Source organism: Ochotona curzoniae, unplaced genomic scaffold, assembly GCF_017591425.1.
Source record: "Ochotona curzoniae isolate NIBS_2020 unplaced genomic scaffold, NIBS_Ocur_1.0 contig_4909, whole genome shotgun sequence".
Lineage (NCBI taxonomy): Eukaryota > Metazoa > Chordata > Mammalia > Lagomorpha > Ochotonidae > Ochotona > Ochotona curzoniae.
This window is the reverse complement of record NW_024466416.1, coordinates 118,450-135,752: the sequence shown is the minus strand read 5'-3', so window position 1 is coordinate 135,752 and position 17,303 is coordinate 118,450. Positions and strand designations below refer to the sequence as shown.

Below are 17,303 nucleotides of genomic sequence, written 5' to 3'. Positions count from 1 at the left end.
AGACCCAGCCGCCAGGAAAGGGCGGAGCCAGCGGCCCCCGCCCGGCCCCGCCCCAGCTCTTGGACACCCCCCCACCCCAGCACCACCCCTTCCCACCACTCGGTCGCCTCTGTTTTCAGGAGCCCCCACCCCCAAGTGCCTTGATCCCCTCCCTCCTCCCCCCTAGATCTGGGCGCCTCCGCGGAAGGTCTCAGAGGTGTCTGCTGGCCGTGGGGGAACTGGGAAGTTGATCCGTTATTTCTCCCAGCCTAAAGCAGCTGCGCGTCTACATTTGGGGGGCAGGGAGCGGAGATGACGGAGCCGGGGAAAGGTTGCCGTCCAGGTCCGCCTAGGCAGCCCCCGACTTTATCCACGTGCATGCCCGTGGGGGTGATGTCACTTGGGGTCAGTTAGGTGAAGCTTAGGAATAAAAGGAAGAGGATCCCCTAAAAATTAATAATAATAATAAATTTTAAAAGGAATGATCGGAGGAACTGAGGAGGAAAGCAGAAGGGACAGAGAAAGAAAGGGGGTCCCTTAGAAACAGCCACATGACGGATCTGGGGGACGAGACCCCGCCGTCCAGCAGAGGCCACAGGGTGGCGCCAGAAGCCTGCGCGCAAAGGTGTGAGCTGCGGACCTAGGTGGGGTGGCCGAGGTTGGCCGGGATGGGTGAGGGCGCGCGGTGCGCGCTGCGCGTCGGGTCCCAGAATCACCCCTCCACACCCGGCTGGTGTCCCCGCCGGGCAGGGCCAGGCTGAGAAGAGCTGGCATCGATCGCCGCCTTGACAAGAGCATCGATTTCTGCGCGAAGAAATTAATAGATCTCCTAGCTCTTCGGACGCGGGTGGGGTTGGGGACCCGCCGGCCCTGGGAGGAGGCGCACCTGGGAAAGTACCGGGATCCCCGGCACCCGGGACTTTGGCGACCTTTTGTGGCTGCAAGCGCTCGCGACTTCTCGAGCCGTGGGGAGGTGGGGTCCCCTCGGGAGAGGACAGGCCACAACAACGCAAGAGCCCCCAAGTCCCCGAGACAGGGGCGCGTAGATAGGCCAGGTGAGCAGCCATAATTCAGGAAGGCGACCAGAGCGGCAGGAGCCCGCGGGGCGATCTCTACTCTCAAAGGGAGCCTAGCCAGAACCCAAGGGACGTGGTGAGAACCAAGGCTAGCGCTAAGGGGGACTAGAAAGCTGCCAGGCCGACTGCGAGGGGTGAAGGACTTGAATATTCGGGAGACGCTATCTCGCCCCCGCCGGGTTTCTTCGCGTTCGCTCCACCGGCCGAAGCTGCCAGAAGTAAGCCCGTAGGTGCCGGGGCAATGGGCTGCAGAATCCAGAGCCGCTTCGGCTCCACGGAAGATGCGAGCGGGGGCGCGTGGTATGGATGGAAGTGGACCCACGACAGCCGCGGCGGGAGTGGGGAGTTCGGTTCTCAGCTTCTCCTCCCCACCCCACCCCCCATCACCTCTCGCGTATTTCCCCCAACAGACCTGTCCCCACCTTCAGTTGTCAGGCTAAATATTTTGGCTTGCCGGGAGAGGCGGAGAGAGCGAAGAAGCCCCAGCAAGCCAATCAGTCTCAGCCTGGGGGCGGGCAAGGTGCGAGCTGGGCGCGGTCCCCTCGTGCCCGCCCCGGGAGACGCCGCCGAGCGCCCTGGCAGCCGGCGCTCGCCAGCCGAGCGCGCCCCGTGGGCTCCGGGGAGTCTCCCCGCGTTCCCCGTGCCCCGGGGCTCCTCTCGGGCACTCCTCCTTCTGAGAGCACGCCCAGGGCTTCTTTCTGCGCCGCCATTGGTGTTGGTGGGCCGCTCTGTGGGCCTTTGAGCGCTGTATCACTTCTCTTGCTCTGGGGGCCCTACCGCTGTGCGCATCTCTGTTCCTTCCCCCTTCCCTCCGCCATTCACACCTAGTGTCTGCCTCGGGTTTCTTTTCTCTTGCTCCTGCTCTCTTTGTGTGGCTTTCCTTGTCCTAGCTCCCGCCAGCCTGCCTCCCCGCCGCCCGGGTCTGTGTCCCTTAGGAACTGTCAGGCCCTTTCTCTCTCCGGAGCCACCTGGAGGACCGCCAGGAATTGGACGCCAGCCAGGCGGGGGACGATGGCAGTACTCAGCCTGTGGCCCTGGGGAGCCTGCATGCTTGGGATCCTTCTCTCCTGGGGACTTGGCCTGGACACTTTGGAGGGTGAGTCCCCAGCCCTGTCTGCCTTCCAGCCAGCCCAGAGTGAAGTCCACTACCCTGTCCTGCAACATGAAGGAAAATCGGGGTTAGAAGGACTCTTGAGCCCACCCTCTCTAGCCCTGGCAGGGAACAGCTGGTCAACCTGCACATGCAGGTGCTTTTCTCTCACCTCCTGTGGAGGTAGGGACTTCAGCTGGTCTCCTCCATACCACCTCTCCTTTTGCACGAGGTTGTGGGCAAGTTAGAGGTCATTGCTATGGCTGCTGAATGGGAAGGGGTGGGTTGAGGCAGGTGGCTGAGCACTGCGCACCATGAAGTAGCTGAATCCATTGTTTGCGCAGGAAACTGATGCTCAAAGGAGGCAGGTAAAGTGGAGGATACAGCATCTGTTCTCCTGCCTAGGAGATCTGCCCCCATGTGCCCCACCTTCAACATCATGGCTGCTGGCTGGGGTGTGTGTGCTGGTGTTGGGGGAGGATGGCTGTCTCTTAGTTCCCCATCTGTTGATGCCACACTTGAGTAGGATTTGGGGCTTGCGGGTGGGGCTGTGTAGATGTAAGGAGACTCGTGGGGTCTCTGGCCACTTGGCTAGGAAAAGAAAAAAAAAACTGAAGATGGAATATTCAAAGGGAGAGCAGGAAGAGGGGCCCCCTCCCCAACTCCACCATTCCCTGCTGCACTGAGGACTCTGCTCGCCAGGACTCTGCTCTATGCCTCTCTGACTGGGGGCTTTCAAGGACAGGGCAGTCCCCCTTCCTATAGAGACAGAGGAGAGGTACAGATGGGGGAAATTAGGGTGACCCCTCACTGGTGCTATTCACAAGAGCTCTGCCTGCAAGACATAGCACCCCTTTCCAACACACACTTACACAAATGCATCCCTTCCTTCGCTCTGCCAACACAGGGCCCAGCAGATGCCACTGGAAACGGTGTTGTCAGGAAAGAAGCCAGGCCCCGGGGTGGGGATGGAGGATTTGTATTTGGTCAGGGAATCCAGGTGTCACTTTTCCAGTGCAGCTCTGCCCAGAGCCAGGTCCTGAGGAAGGCAGGGGTTAATCTGCAAAAGTCTTAGATTTGTTTTTCCAAATGACTCCCATCAGGGGAGCCCTAGAGAGGCATGGGCTTGATGGGAAGTGGGCGCCTGAGAGAACCCCCCATCTGCCTGACAGAGCCTGATTGGTCTGGTGTGGAGGGCACTGAAGTGTTTTTTTCTTTCTCCCTTTTTTTTTTTTTTGCGTGTGTGTGTCTTGGTGGGCACGCATGCACGCACACATACACAGCTGCTGGGCAGGGCCAAGCTCCCAATGATGATTGACAAGTGGGGAAGGTGTGACATGAGCCCTGGAGAGCTAGCTTTGCCTGGCCAGACCCCTGTAAGAAGCCATCAGGAGCTGCCCTGCTCTGAGATGTTAGAATGCTGAGTGGTGGAATAAGAGGGAGTGGAGGCTGGCAGGAAGTTAGCAGACGCCAAGAGTTGAATTTTAAGCCGGGGGAGCCATGGACGATTCCCCTCAGAAGCTAGTGTGTCCAGGATCCCGCCCCCTTCAATGCCTAGGGGTTCCAGCACTGAACTAGGTATGGTGTGGAGCTCTGCAGAGCACCTCCCCCCCCCGCCCACCTTCCTGGGATGGGATGTCACAGATGTAGACTTCCGTGTTGGGGCAGCATCCCAGTAGTCTTGGTGTCAGTACTGGGCTAAGGAAAACCAAGACTGAAGGAGAAGCGATGAACTCAGTATCCGGGGGAAGAAGTGTGACCCGAGGATTGGCAAGATGAGGGCTGAGGGAGTCTTTGTGAATGGGCACCAGTTGGTCTGTGCCCAGAAATGTCTGGCTGAAGGATGGCGGCTACGAACAGCTGTGAAATCCCCTTTTACAGAGCAAACAGATGAAGGGAGACCAGGAATCCAGCTCCCTTAGGCCTGGGAGGGAAGTAGGTTGTGTGAAGCTCAGATCACAGCCACCATTATGGAGTTCATTTGTTCATTCAATACTTATCAAGTGCCAGGTGTTTTTTTTTTTTTTAAGCTTTATTTGTTTTTATTGGAAAATCAGATTTACAGAGAGAAGGAGAGACAAGAGAAAGATCTTCCATCAGCTGGTTTACTTCCCAAGGACTGCCATGGCTGGAGCTGAGCTAATCTGAAGCCAGGAGTCCAGAGCTTCTTCTGGGTCTCCCACGTGGGTGTGGGGTGCCAAGGCTTTGGGCTGTCATCTGCTACTTTCCCAGGCCACAAGCAGGGAGCTGGAAGTGGAGCAGCCAGGATACGAACTGGTGCTCACATGGGATCCCAGCACATGCAAGGCAAGAACTTTAGCCACTAGGCTACTGCTCTGGGTACCAGTTTTATACTAGGTGCCATATTGGGCAGCAAGATACAGAAATGGATTATACGAGATTCCTGCTTCTATAGATTTTACCCTCAACAGAATAAACCAGGTGAATTCTGTATCAGCCCAGGCTAAGAATTATAGAGAAAATAAAGTAGGCATTCTAAGTCGGGTGATCAGAGGAGGCCTCATGAGCAAGCAACATTCGAGCACAGACTTGTGAGGGTGGCAAGGGTGCCATGTAGACGGAGGGATGTTCCAGACAGCAGGAACAGAGTACAGAGACCCTGAGGCACAAGCCTGGCTGGTTGGTTTAAAGGACAGCACAAAATCTAGACAGCTGAAGAAGGGAAAAAGGGATGCAATTACAGTGGTGCCAAGGGCTGAAACTGCAGGGCCTCCTGGCTGGGCTCAAGGCTTCAACGTTTACACGAAAGGGGAGACTGAGATGAAGCTCCCATGGTTGTGATTTCCCAGCCATTTGAACAGTAAACTGGCAGATGGAAGCTCTCGCTATCTATTTCCCTCTTTGTCTGTAACTCTGTCTTTAATTTTTTTTTTTTTTTTTTAGAAAAAAAAAGGAAAAGGATGTAAAGGTTTAAAAAGGCAGTCAGGATGACTCCAGGTTTGGAACTGGCCAACAGCATGAAATTGGAGTAAATGAGAATGACAATGGGTTTAGAAGGAGAGTCCCCTTTCACTCAGGTGGTTGATGTGTTGGAGATCATGCATGAGCAGCAGTGAGCCCACTAAGCTCCAAGGAGGAGACCACTCACATAGCAGAGACTGGCTCCCCACACAGTGTCTGTCCTCCAGCATGCCATGGGGTACTTGGGCCAAGCTGCACTCACTGCTGCATGCCCCATGTGCCCACAGTGTGCCCCAGCCTGGACATCCGCTCCGAGGTGGCAGAGCTGCGGCGGCTGGAGAACTGCAGCGTGGTGGAGGGCCACCTGCAGATCCTGCTCATGTTCACAGCCACAGGGGAGGACTTCCGGGGCCTCAGCTTTCCCCGCCTCACCCAGGTCACGGACTACCTGCTGCTCTTTCGTGTCTATGGCCTGGAGAGCCTGCGGGACCTCTTTCCCAACCTGGCGGTGATCCGCGGTGCTCGCCTTTTCCTGGGCTACGCGCTGGTTATCTTTGAGATGCCACACCTGCGTGACCTGGGGCTGCCTGCTCTGGGTGCCGTGCTGCGTGGGGCAGTGCGTGTGGAGAAGAACCAGGAGTTGTGCCACCTGTCTACCATCGACTGGGGCCTGTTGCAGCCCACGCCTGGGGCCAACCACATCGTAGGCAACAAACTGGGTGCAGAGTGTGCCGACGTGTGCCCAGGTGTGCTGGGCGCCTCTGGTGAGCCTTGTGCCAGGACCACCTTCAGCGGGCACAGTGACTACAGGTGCTGGACCTCCAGCCACTGCCAGAGAGGTAGGCACTTGCATGGAAAATGATCCCCGGGTGTGGAGGGCAGGGCTAGGGGAGGGCAGGGCCAGATGGGATTCAGAATTCAAATTCACAGCAGTTGATCATTTTGTGTGTTCCCACCAATGAGGTTATAAGTACACAAATGGCCCTGGGCAGAACCATGCTTGCCCACTCCTGTGTGCCTCAGTTCCCTCCTTTGTAGAGTGACCACAGGGAAGTTGCAAGGGATGAGTTATCCTGCAAAGTATCGGCACAGTGCCTGAGCTTGGGTGGCAATTCTGTGTCCCAATAACAGTGACCACAGTGCAGGTGACCCAGGTAAGCTGGCAGTATTGGGACGAGGAGGTGAGAGAAGAAAGGAAGAGATGACAGCTAAAGCACAGGACCAGGGAGGACAGACCCATGAAGGAAGTGGGAGACACAAAGAGAAAAACAAAAAGGAAGGTAGTGGGGACAATCATTTGTCCTAACTGGATACCACCACTAAGTTAAGATGCCCGTGTTCTGTATCAATGGAAGTGTCTGGGTTCAAGTTCTGGCTCTACTCCCAGTTCCAGCTTCCTGTCGTGCATATCTTCGCAGGTGGCAGGTAATGATGGCTCGAGGAGATTGAGTCCCATCTTTGGCCTGGCCTAGCCACAGCCATTGTGAGCATTTGGGAAATGAACCAATAGGTAGATGCACATTCCCTCTCTGCCTCTCAAAAAACAAGAAAGTGGAGGAATGGGGATGGGTGGAAGAGGCAGAAATGAAAGCTGTAAAGGAGGGAAGGAAGACCTCACAGAAGCTGGAGCAGATCTGGGGTCTCCCAACGTGGAGTCTTTTGCACAGAACACTTGGAGACCAACTCATCTCCCCTCCTGGCCACCACACCAGAGTGGGAGGGTAACCAGATCCCTGGTGTATCTGCCAGACCCACCTCCTTAATGCCTCCCTGTTGGCTGTAAACACAGCTGCTGCCTGTCCTCCTGTGTGCAGTGTCAACATGCCCCGGCCAACCCCGCCTCACACATGGCTCCCATAGGCTCTCAGCTGCCACCGTGCAGTTTCCAGGCTACCGGAACCCCAGCCCCAAATCCACCCACTGCTATCCAGGGCCAGGCAGCTGAAGAGGGAGTCCCCATGACAGAGGCATGACTGGCAGAGGCTGCTCCTTCCACTCATTCCTGCAGCTCACTGTATCCTGGTCTTGGCTGCCCAGGAGAGGCCTGCTGACTCTCCCTGGCACTTTGCCCAGCCATGATCTGGGCACCAGGCCTAGACAGGACAGCAGGTAACAGAGCAGCAACCCTGATGGACAAGGTCACCGCTCTGTCATGAGTTCTGACACCCCCTGACCAGGCTCTGTGGGAGGTAGGGACAGACAGGGGCCAGGTCCTTGGCCTCAGGAACCTCTGCAGGGAGGAAGTGGAGGAAGAACTGACAAGTAGCATTGGCTGAGCTGGAGGGACTTAGGTGTGGGTGATAGGAATCATAGCAGGAGGCAGGGTTTAGGGTAAGGTCTAACCCTGCACTCTGCCCACAGTGTGTCCCTGCCCCCGTGGGCTGGCCTGCACAGCGAGGGGCGAATGCTGCCACATCGAGTGCCTGGGGGGCTGCAGCCAGCCTGAAGACCCCCGTGCCTGTGTAGCCTGCCGCCACCTCTACTTCCAGGGTGCTTGCCTCAGCGCCTGCCCTCCAGGCACCTACCAGCATGAGTCCTGGCGCTGCATCACGGCCGAGCACTGTGCCAGCCTGCACTCCATGCCTGGCCGTGCCTCTGCCTTTGGTATCCACCAGGGCAGCTGCCTGGCCCAGTGCCCCCCAGGTTTCACGCGTAATGGCAGCAGGTGAGTGTTAGGGGCAACCTTGAAGCAGGGAGGAGTCCTGCTCTAGCCCCAAGGCTCACACCTTCTGCTTATCCCTGCTAGCATCTTCTGCCACAAGTGTGAAGGGCTGTGCCCCAAAGAGTGCAAGGTTGGCACCAAGACTATCGACTCAGCACAGGCAGCACAGGATCTGGCGGGCTGTACCCACGTGGAGGGAAGCCTCATCCTCAACTTGCGCCAGGGCTGTTAGTACTCACCTTGGGACCATGCTCCTAGTGACCCCACAGAGCTACACTCCCCTGAAGGAGTCCCAGCCCTGAAGTCCCGTATCCCTATGCCTCTCTTCACCCCCTGCCCTGAAGGGACCTATTGCCTGCCCTGCACCTGCTGTAGCCCCATCTCCCCCCACCCTGCAGACAACCTGGAGCCGGAGCTGCAGCGCAGCCTGGGGCTGGTGGAGACCATCACTGGCTTCCTCAAAATCAAGCACTCCTTTGCCCTTGTGTCCCTGGGCTTCTTCAAGAACCTCAAACTGATCCGGGGGGACGTCATGGTGGATGGGTAAGGGGGTCAGAGATAGGTCTCTCTGACCATTCCCTTCTCTCACATTCCTTCCCCAACTCTCCCAAAAGAGTGGCTAAAGAGAACTGGCTCTGGAATCTGCTTTATTGGGGCTTTTAAAAAAGATTTTTCAATACTGGTTTACTCACCAAGTGACCGCAATGGCCTGAGCTGAGTCAATCCAAAGCCAAAAGCCAGGATCCTCTTCCAGGTCTCTCATGTAGGTGCAGGGTACCAAGACTCTGGACCATCCTTCACTGTCACTGCTTTCCCAGCCCAGGCCATAAGCAGGGAGCTGGATGGAAAGAGGAACAGCCAGGATATGAATTGGTACCCATACAGGATGCCAGCACTTGCAGGTGGAGGGCTAGCCAGTTAAGCCATTGTGACATTCCCTTTCTTATGGCTTTTATGGATCTTATTTGGAACACAAGCACACGCAGTCTAAGTTATGATGGAATATTGTCTGACCCTCCCAGCTGCATAGTGAGACTGCCGGGATTGGAAACCCATTCCTACTAGCCCCCTCACCAAGCTCCACCCATAAAAGTGGCTGGGAGCTTTCAAAATAAAATAAATGTCTTGGCCACTCAGTCCAGTAGTTTCCTATGGCTTCCTGGATCTCCTGGAATACTACCACATATTCCAGGGGTTCCTGCACCTTGGTTGGAAGGAGAAGCATGACCCAGGCAGTGTCCCCAAACCAATACAGTCTGGCATCTGGCAGGTGCTCAGTTAAAAGTGAGATGAAGGAAGAAAGGAAGCAGGGAAGTAACTGATCCCATTTCCCTGATGAGGAAAACAAACAGGGTGGGTGGCTGGCTGCACATCACAGCCCGGGCCAGCAACACGGAGTGGGTACCTACAGTGTCTCACGCCAGTACAGCGTCTCTGGGAGGAGCCCATCGGCCCCTGCCTCCACCTCCCTGCAGATCAAGTGCCCTGGCCTCCCCCAGGAACTACACTCTGTATGTGCTGGACAACCAGAACCTGCAGCAGCTGGGCTCCTGGGTAGCCACCGGCCTCACCATCCCTGTGGGCAAGATCTACTTCGCCTTCAACCCGCGCCTCTGCCTGGAGCACATCTACCGTCTGGAGGAGGTGACCGGCACCAGGGGCCGGCAAAATAAGGCCGAGATCAACCCGCGCACCAACGGAGACCGAGCCGCCTGTGAGGCCCGGGCCCCGCCCCCAAAACCCGGGACCTTCGAGGTCCTTTGATCCTGTTCTAACGCACTAGCTATTTGGGTGAGGGAGGCGGGGAGGCAAGAGGGAACTTGCAGGGCATAGACTCCGGGGAGCGGAGGGATGGAGCACATTGGGAGCAGGTGTTCGCCTCCCGCCCCGCCCAGGCCAGACTCGCACCCTACGCTTCGTGTCCAACACAACAGAGACAAATCGCATCCTGCTGCGATGGGAGCGCTACGAGCCACAGGAGGCCCGCGACCTGCTCAGCTTCATCGTGTACTACAAGGAGTCGTGAGTCCCAGGGGTGGGACGAGACCCAAAAAAGCCCAGGCCAATTCCCCTGCTCTCACACACCCCCAAACCTCCCAGGACTGTCGGGTCCACTAAGAGAGCCAGGGAACCTGCACAGCGCACTCCAATTTACAGTTGCCTAAGGGCTCTCTGCCCTCACCCTCTTCATTCCTCCATGCCTCAGTTTCCCCACAAAGAGAAATGGAAAAGCCAGGGCTTATGGGGGCTCAGGAGAGCCATTGAGCAGGGGAAGGCTGAGCTAATTAAGCTCTGATTCACTATGCTAATGCCCATACTGACCACACACTCTGCCCCAGCGGCGGTTTGGGGAATGCCCACTAATTTAGCCAGTTTATGAGTTCTGCCAAATGTTCCGTGAAAGCTTGAGGCGAGGAGGGAGGGTGCAGGGACTGGCCGCCACCAGCTGCTCTTTTTCTTTGGAGTAGAGTGACCTTAGCAAGAAGGATAGTGGTTAGACCACAGGAAGGACTGAGGCAAAACATGGCTGAGTAAAAAAAAAAAAAATTAAAACTGCATTTCTTTAGAGGAAAGAAATGGTTTCTGGATGAGCAACATCTTGGCAGGAGTATTCTGTCTTCGTGGTGGGCTGAAAAATGGGACCACCTGACTTGGAAGTGAACTGAAGCTAGGTCTTAGTTGAGCATCTGCTCAGGGCATGGTCCTGCAGAAGAGAGGAGGGAAGCCAGAGGTGTGACGTCCCCTCAAATGGCCAAGGCTGTCCTAGGTATCAGTGGTCAGTTAAGAACTCTAGCATGCAGAGCAGGAGCGCTTGCTGAATGCAGGTTCCTGGACCTCACAGCTGCAAATCCAGCTTTACCTGGTGCTGAGCAGGTCCCTTCAGCCTGCATTTCTACCAGGCTGCTAGGGGCCGCAGAAGCTTCCAGGTCACTCTCTTGGGGCAGTGGCACCCCACCCCAGCTGCACAGCCACACACAGCTGTCTCTGGGCTCAGAGAGCAGCAACCAGTGGGTGTCCCACAGGAAGTGACTCTCAACAGCATTGCCTGGCAGCATAGCTGTGTTTGTTACCCCACAGATAGGACTTGTGGGTCTCAGCTTGATTCAGGCTATGAGCAGACCCAGATCTGCTTGGGGCGCTGCTCCCCATGACACCCCTTCTGCCATCACCTCCTGCTTCCTGTGCTATGGTGCTTGTGGGTCTTGACCAGTCGGGATTGTTGACATATGTTAGAAGCTGCTGGAAGCTAGGAGTTCTCTCTCTAGAAAAACACAGGTACACGGTTTTGGCTATACTTTGTGGCACTCAGACCTCCAAAGCCCATTCACAGTCTTTTTGGGAAGAGGGTGGTCCTGGTTTTGGTTCCAGGCAATCCACTTGTCATGAATGAGGACCACCTTATTATTTACTGTCCCTAGGAGAGAGGACACTTATTTTACAATGCAAAGCCATTACAATATTCATTGAGGCGAAAGAGTAACATTCCCTGCTAAGGACAGAAGAGCAATTTCATCCCCAATTCGGCTGTTGGCACAGCTGCTACAGTGCCCCTGTGGGGTTTCACAGGTGGCTGGAGTTTGACTGTACCCTCAGATTTCCTAGAAGAAGAATGACAATGACAGTGTGTGGGTGACCAGGCAGGGAGCTGAGCTGCCCCTCAGTGCTGGGGATGGCATGTTCAGCCCATTCCAGAATGCCACAGAGCACGTGGGCCCGGATGCCTGTGGAGCCCAGAGCTGGAACCTGCTAGATGTGGAGCTGCCCCTAAGCCGCACCCAGGAGCCTGGGGTGACACTGGCCCCCCTCAAGCCCTGGACACAGTATGCAGTGTTTGTACGGGCCATCACGCTGACCACCGCGGAGGACAGCCCCCATCCAGGAGCCCAGAGCCCCATCATCTACCTCCGCACCCTGCCGGCAGGTGGGCTGAATGAAGTCTATGGAGACAGTGAGGGTTAAACACCCACAGTAGGGTGAAGGTGGGAGACCAGAAATAGGGAGGCTGGTACGGCAGAGGGCTGGCTCATCTAGGCTGGGATAGCACCTGGCTGGCTCATTGAGGCTGGGGCCCACAGGCTTCAATCTTGGGAGGAATACAAGTCATTTGCCTGGCTCCTGGGGAGGATGGGCTAGGACAGCTTAAGGCCTATAGTTGAAGAAACTCATGGGCAAAGGAAGGGCACAGTGCTGGATGCTAGGAGCTTAGGCCCACCCCTTCCTTGGAAGAAGGGGAAATTGGGTTCCAGAGAGTGAGGTTTTCACCAGACAGCATTTGGGAGGCGGCCTGAACTCCACCCTCTTCATTTTTGCCCACCCCTCAGCGCCCACGGTGCCCCAAGACGTCATTTCCACGTCTAACTCGTCCTCCCACTTGCTGGTGCGCTGGAAGCCACCTACGCAGCGCAATGGAAACATTACCTACTACCTGGTGCTGTGGCAGCGGCTGGCAGAGGACGGCGACCTCTACCTCAATGACTACTGCCACCGTGGTGCGCAGGGCGGGGGCGCAGGGATAGCGCAGGCGTGGGTCGAGGCTGGGGACCGTGGTGGGGTCGGGAAGCTCATCTGACTGTCTTCGTGCCCTTCGGCTCCCTAGGCTTGCGGCTACCCACCAGCAACAGCGACCCCCGTTTCGACCGTGAAGGCGGGGAACTTGAGACCGAGTCGGAGCCTGGCTGTTGCCCTTGCCAAGACCCACACCCTGGACAGGGCTCGCCCTCACTGGAGGCGCAAGAGGCTTCGTTCCAGAAGAAGTTTGAGAACTTTCTACACAACGCCATCACCATCCCTAAGTGCGAATCCGGCACAGGCCAGCAGGGAGGGGCTAGTGGGCGGGTTTTGAGGGTGGGTCCCTGAGAGGGGATGGGGCTTGGTGGGCGGGGTCTGGTTTAGGGGTGGGTCTGCAGGAATTAGGTGGCTGCCGAGGGCTGAGGGTGCAGGGGCCATTCCGATCCAGCCTGATAAGGTCTCTTCTGCCCTCCCTAGGTCCCCTTGGAAGGTCACGTCCATTCATAAGAGTCCCCACAGGTGAGTTAGGACCTGTGGCTGAGCGGGGTGGCAGAGGAAAGGGTTGGCTTTGGCTCCCGAATGGGATTTCGGTTCTGACCGGCGTCCTCCTCCCAGTGACTCCGGGCGGTACCGACGCTCCGCTGGAACCCTCCGACTTGGGGACAATAGCTCGGATTTCGAGATCCAGGAGGACAAGGTGCCCCGGGAGCGAGCGGTGCTGAGCGGCTTGCGCCACTTCACCGAATACCGAATCGACATCCATGCCTGCAACCACGCGGCGCACACGGTGGGCTGCAGCGCCGCCACTTTCGTCTTTGCGCGCACTATGCCGGATAGTAGGTGACCACTCTCGCTACGCCACCCTCCACCCTGCCGACCCCAAGGACCCTGCGCCATGAAGCGTCTCTCCCTGCTGGCGGGTTGGACATACTGTTTAACCCTAGAGCTCTGCTTGGCTTGCCTCTTCTGATTATCATAACCCCAGAACTGCCCTCAAGCCTCGTGATTCAGCCCAGTTGAGTTTGGGTTTGATTAAGAAGGTGTGAGAGGAGCAACCTGTGTCCTGGCTGCCACACACGCCCCTCTCCCACAGGAGAGGCTGATGGCATCCCGGGGAAGGTGGCCTGGGAGGCCGCCAGCCGCAGCAGTGTCCTTCTACGCTGGCTGGAGCCCCCTGACCCCAATGGACTGGTCCTCAAGTATGAGATCAAGTACCGCCGCCTAGGAGAGGTGCGTTCCCTCCCCCACACATTCCCCAGGCATCCTCATCCCAGTTTTGGGGTGTGCCCCCCTCGCTTCCTTGCTTCCCCTCAGGAGGCCACTGTGCTGTGTGTTTCCCGTCTGAGATACGCCAAGTTTGGGGGGGTGCACCTGGCCCTGCTCCCCCCGGGAAACTACTCCGCGAGAGTTCGAGCCACTTCGCTGGCTGGCAACGGCTCCTGGACCGACAGTGTGGCCTTCTACATCCCCGGCCCAGGTACACACGCGCAGCTCCCCAGCCCTGGGCAGGTTCCTCCTTCCAGCCTGGCTCCTCCTCCTCTCCCAGGGCGGAAATTCCGCCCTCCGACGTAACCACGCCCTCTGCTGTCCCCTGACTCTGCTCTCCGACCCCCAGAGGAGGAGGACTCTGGCAGCCTGCACGTGCTCCTTACTGTCACCCCCGTGGGCCTCATGCTGCTTATCATCCTCGCTGCCCTGGGGCTCTTCTACGGCAGGAAGAGGTGAGGAGGCATCCCACTGCCCCCCTTTCCCGGCTCCCACTCCCCGACTTCACCCTCCCCCCTTATCCTCTGACATTGTACCCCTCTGGCCTGACCACCTCGCTGTCCCTTGCAGAAACAGCACCCTGTATGCCTCTGTGAACCCCGAGTACTTCAGCGCCTCTGAGAGTAGGTCTGGCGGGGTGGGAGAGGTGGGGAAGGTGGGATGCAGGTGAGACGGCCAGCAGCAGCCCAGGCCTGCGACTCTTGCCTCCACTCAGTGTACGTCCCTGACGAATGGGAGGTGCCTCGGGAGCAAATTTCCATCCTCCGGGAACTGGGCCAGGGCTCTTTCGGGATGGTATATGAGGGGCTGGCCCGAGGACTGGAGGCTGGAGAGGAGTCCACGCCTGTGGCCCTGAAAACAGTGAATGAGCTGGCCAGCCTCCGGGAACGCGTTGAATTCCTCAAGGAAGCTTCTGTCATGAAGGCCTTCAAGTGCCACCACGTGGTAAGGGAGAGGCAGGGCTGGGGCAGTGCCCAATTCTACAGTGAGGGTTAAGGTCATGTGGGGAAAGATCAGAGAGGAGGTGTGAGAGGGGATGAGGTTAGGATCCTAACTGGGACAGAGTATGTGGTTGGGGTTAGAGTCAAACTGGGAAAGGTCATGGTGGGATTGAGGTCAGTCATATCATTATTCAATACAGAAATGATTATTAGGTTCACGACTAAGATCAAGATCAACATTGTGGCCCAATTTGTGACTGTTATAGTAATCAAATTTTATCAAAGTCATGTGTTAAGGTCAGGGTCATTGTTCCATCAGGATTAGGTTTGTGGCCAGGGTTGGCATCTGGGTCAAGTTGTGGTCACAGAGGGTCAAGTCTTTGGCCTGGTGTGTCAAGGAGAGCCAAAGCAAGCTACAATCAAGTTCTTTGTCCACCCTAGGTACGTCTCCTAGGTGTGGTGTCTCAGGGTCAGCCTACCCTGGTCATCATGGAGCTGATGACCCGGGGAGACCTCAAGAGCCACCTTCGATCCTTACGACCTGAGGCAGAGGTGGGGATTTGAAAGACTTGGGTCAGGGGGCTGGGGACGTGGAGGAGACCCCAGCACAGTGTGGGCAGAGTGTAGCCCTCTGGCAAGGAACGGCCTCACACTTCCTTCTTCACTCTCCCCCTCTGTCTTGGCTCCAGAACAACCCTGGGCTCCCCCGGCCAGCTCTGGGGGATATGATGCAGATGGCCGGGGAGATCGCAGATGGCATGGCCTACCTTGCCGCCAACAAGTTCGTGCACCGAGACCTGGCAGCTCGCAACTGTATGGTGTCTCAGGACTTGACCGTCAAGATTGGGGGTACAGTGGGGACCAGGCGAATCAGGGCAGCCTGAGCAGTAGAGAGACTCCCCTAAGCCAGGCATGAGGAGACCCAGGCCTGGCTCAGAGCCCCAACCTTGACAGCCTACAGATCACCCCATGCCTGGATCTCAGCTTCCTTGTTCCAGAAGTGATAGATTTCCATGGGGTGATCTGGAAAGAGAGGTGGTTGGGAGATATATTCCTGGGGCAGGAGCTGGTGGGCAGCTTCCCATTTCCCCCCATCACTCCTGCTCTATCCTCCCCTTCCAGATTTCGGGATGACCCGGGACGTGTACGAAACCGATTATTACCGCAAGGGGGGGAAGGGGCTGCTGCCCGTGCGCTGGATGGCCCCTGAGTCCCTCAAGGACGGCATTTTCACCACCCACTCGGATGTCTGGTGGGGGCAGGCTGGAGCAGAGGGCTCTGGGACTGTGGGGTGGGATCAGGGCAGGGGCCTGGCATATCTTCCCCCCCCCTCGCCACCTACCATCACCTCCATTGGGTTACACAGAGTAGCATGCAGGGTGCTGGACTGAGGCCCTCCCATGTGTGCTTCAGGTCCTTTGGTGTGGTGCTCTGGGAGATCGTGACCCTGGCCGAGCAGCCCTACCAGGGTCTCTCAAATGAGCAGGTGCTCAAGTTCGTCGTGGATGGCGGGGTGCTAGAGGAGCTGGAGAGCTGTCCCTTGCAGCTGTGAGTCACCTCAGCCTGGCCCTTCCTCAGTTTCCGAAGCTTTTGCATCTGCTGACCCGCCCCCTCCCCCTCTCCCCTCTCTGATCCCCCTCCCCTGTGTCTCGCCTCTCTGATCCTACTGATGGACCCCCACTGATGGAGCTTCCCGTGGGGAAGGCCGGGCCTCAAGCCCCCTTTGACTCGGCTCCCCACACCCTCCAGGCAGGAGCTGATGAGCCGCTGCTGGCAGCAGAATCCGCGACTGCGTCCCACCTTCACCCACATCCTGGACAGCATACAGGGGGAGCTGCGGCCCTCCTTCCGTCTGCTCTCCTTCTATCACAGCCCAGCATGCAGAGGGGCACAGGGCTCCCTGCTGCCTTCCGAGGCAGAGCCTGACTCCTCACCCACCCCAAAAGGGTCCTCCTCAGACTGCAGCCCTCAAAATGGGAGCGTGGGGCACTAAGGGCAGGGGTTTCCTTCCCCAGCTTACAGGCTTCCAGTGGGCAGAGAGGAAGAGACCTGACCTTTGTGGCCAAGAGGCATCTGGATGTTCACACCTGCTCACAAGGGATGGGACAGGGTGGGGTGGCTGAGAGCAGGAGCCAGAGTTGGGGGAGGGGATGGCCAGAACAGAGTAGGTGGGAGGTGGTTGCTTCTGGGCAATTCCACGTCCTCAGGAGAAAGCAGGTGGGTCATGGTAGTAGTATATTAGACTACAGACAAATGTCTAGTCCTCTGAGGGGACTCCACAGACAAACCCACCCACCCACGGTGGCCTGGAGGCAGCCGCCCTCCAGCTCCAGGTCTCCTGGCAGATAGATGTCTGGGGCCCTCCCATGCTTGAAACAAAAAAAGCGGTCAAACCCAGGCTAGAGCCCTCTTGACCGTGTTAGGGTGCTGGGGTGGGTCACTCAGAATGACCTGCTCACCACTGCCCTGCTGCCCTTCACTCCTTCATTTGTCACCATACCAGGTGGCCGGGGGTGAACCCAGGACTTGGGTTCTTAGCCCCCAATGCCGGTGGGCCTGCCTTCACCACTTCCTGTCCTCTGGCCCTACCCAGGGGTCCCTAGCCTGGTCCTAACTCCTCCTGCCTTGTCCCCTGGGGCGTCCCTCGGTTCAAGCCACAACCCCCTCTTCCAGTCTCTTACCAGCCTTGGATTATTAAGGATTAAAGAGCCTGGCTTCCTCTCTCCCCCCCTTCCCCACCCTCAGCCCCCACTCTCATGGGAAGTGTGGAGAAGGCACAATAAATGCTGAGGCCTGTTTGTACCCTGGTCCCGGGCAGCCCATTATCTCTCCATCTATATGGTGTTAACACAAGATGA

At 57.4% G+C, this 17,303-nt stretch overlaps 1 protein-coding gene across 1 annotated transcript; it reads left to right on the top strand.

Moving 5' to 3' along the window:
• Nucleotides 1–2,066: 2,066 nt before the first annotated feature.
• Nucleotides 2,067–16,498, top strand: INSRR (insulin receptor related receptor). The gene is made up of 22 exons (XM_040988511.1): nucleotides 2,067–2,151; nucleotides 5,355–5,906; nucleotides 7,429–7,732; nucleotides 7,814–7,956; nucleotides 8,128–8,272; nucleotides 9,229–9,443; nucleotides 9,625–9,751; nucleotides 11,413–11,651; nucleotides 12,052–12,219; nucleotides 12,327–12,522; nucleotides 12,716–12,757; nucleotides 12,854–13,074; nucleotides 13,332–13,468; nucleotides 13,553–13,715; nucleotides 13,854–13,959; nucleotides 14,075–14,127; nucleotides 14,220–14,449; nucleotides 14,887–14,997; nucleotides 15,135–15,294; nucleotides 15,568–15,697; nucleotides 15,859–15,993; nucleotides 16,195–16,498. Exons 1-22 carry the CDS (start codon nucleotides 2,067–2,069, stop codon nucleotides 16,436–16,438), a joined length of 3,906 nt encoding a protein of 1,301 aa, XP_040844445.1. The 3' UTR covers nucleotides 16,439–16,498.
• Nucleotides 16,499–17,303: the final 805 nt, after the last annotated feature.

Bases quoted from the DNA above. Each gene is read 5' to 3' on its own strand.
- INSRR (XM_040988511.1), top strand. From the start codon at position 2,067: ATGGCAGTACTCAGCCTGTGGCCCTGGGGAGCCTGCATGCTTGGGATC. The intron at 13,075-13,331 runs GTAGGTGACCAC...CCTCTCCCACAG, and splicing joins TGCGCGCACTATGCCGGATA to GAGAGGCTGATGGCATCCCG. The intron at 15,295-15,567 runs GTACAGTGGGGA...CTCCCCTTCCAG, and splicing joins CTTGACCGTCAAGATTGGGG to ATTTCGGGATGACCCGGGAC.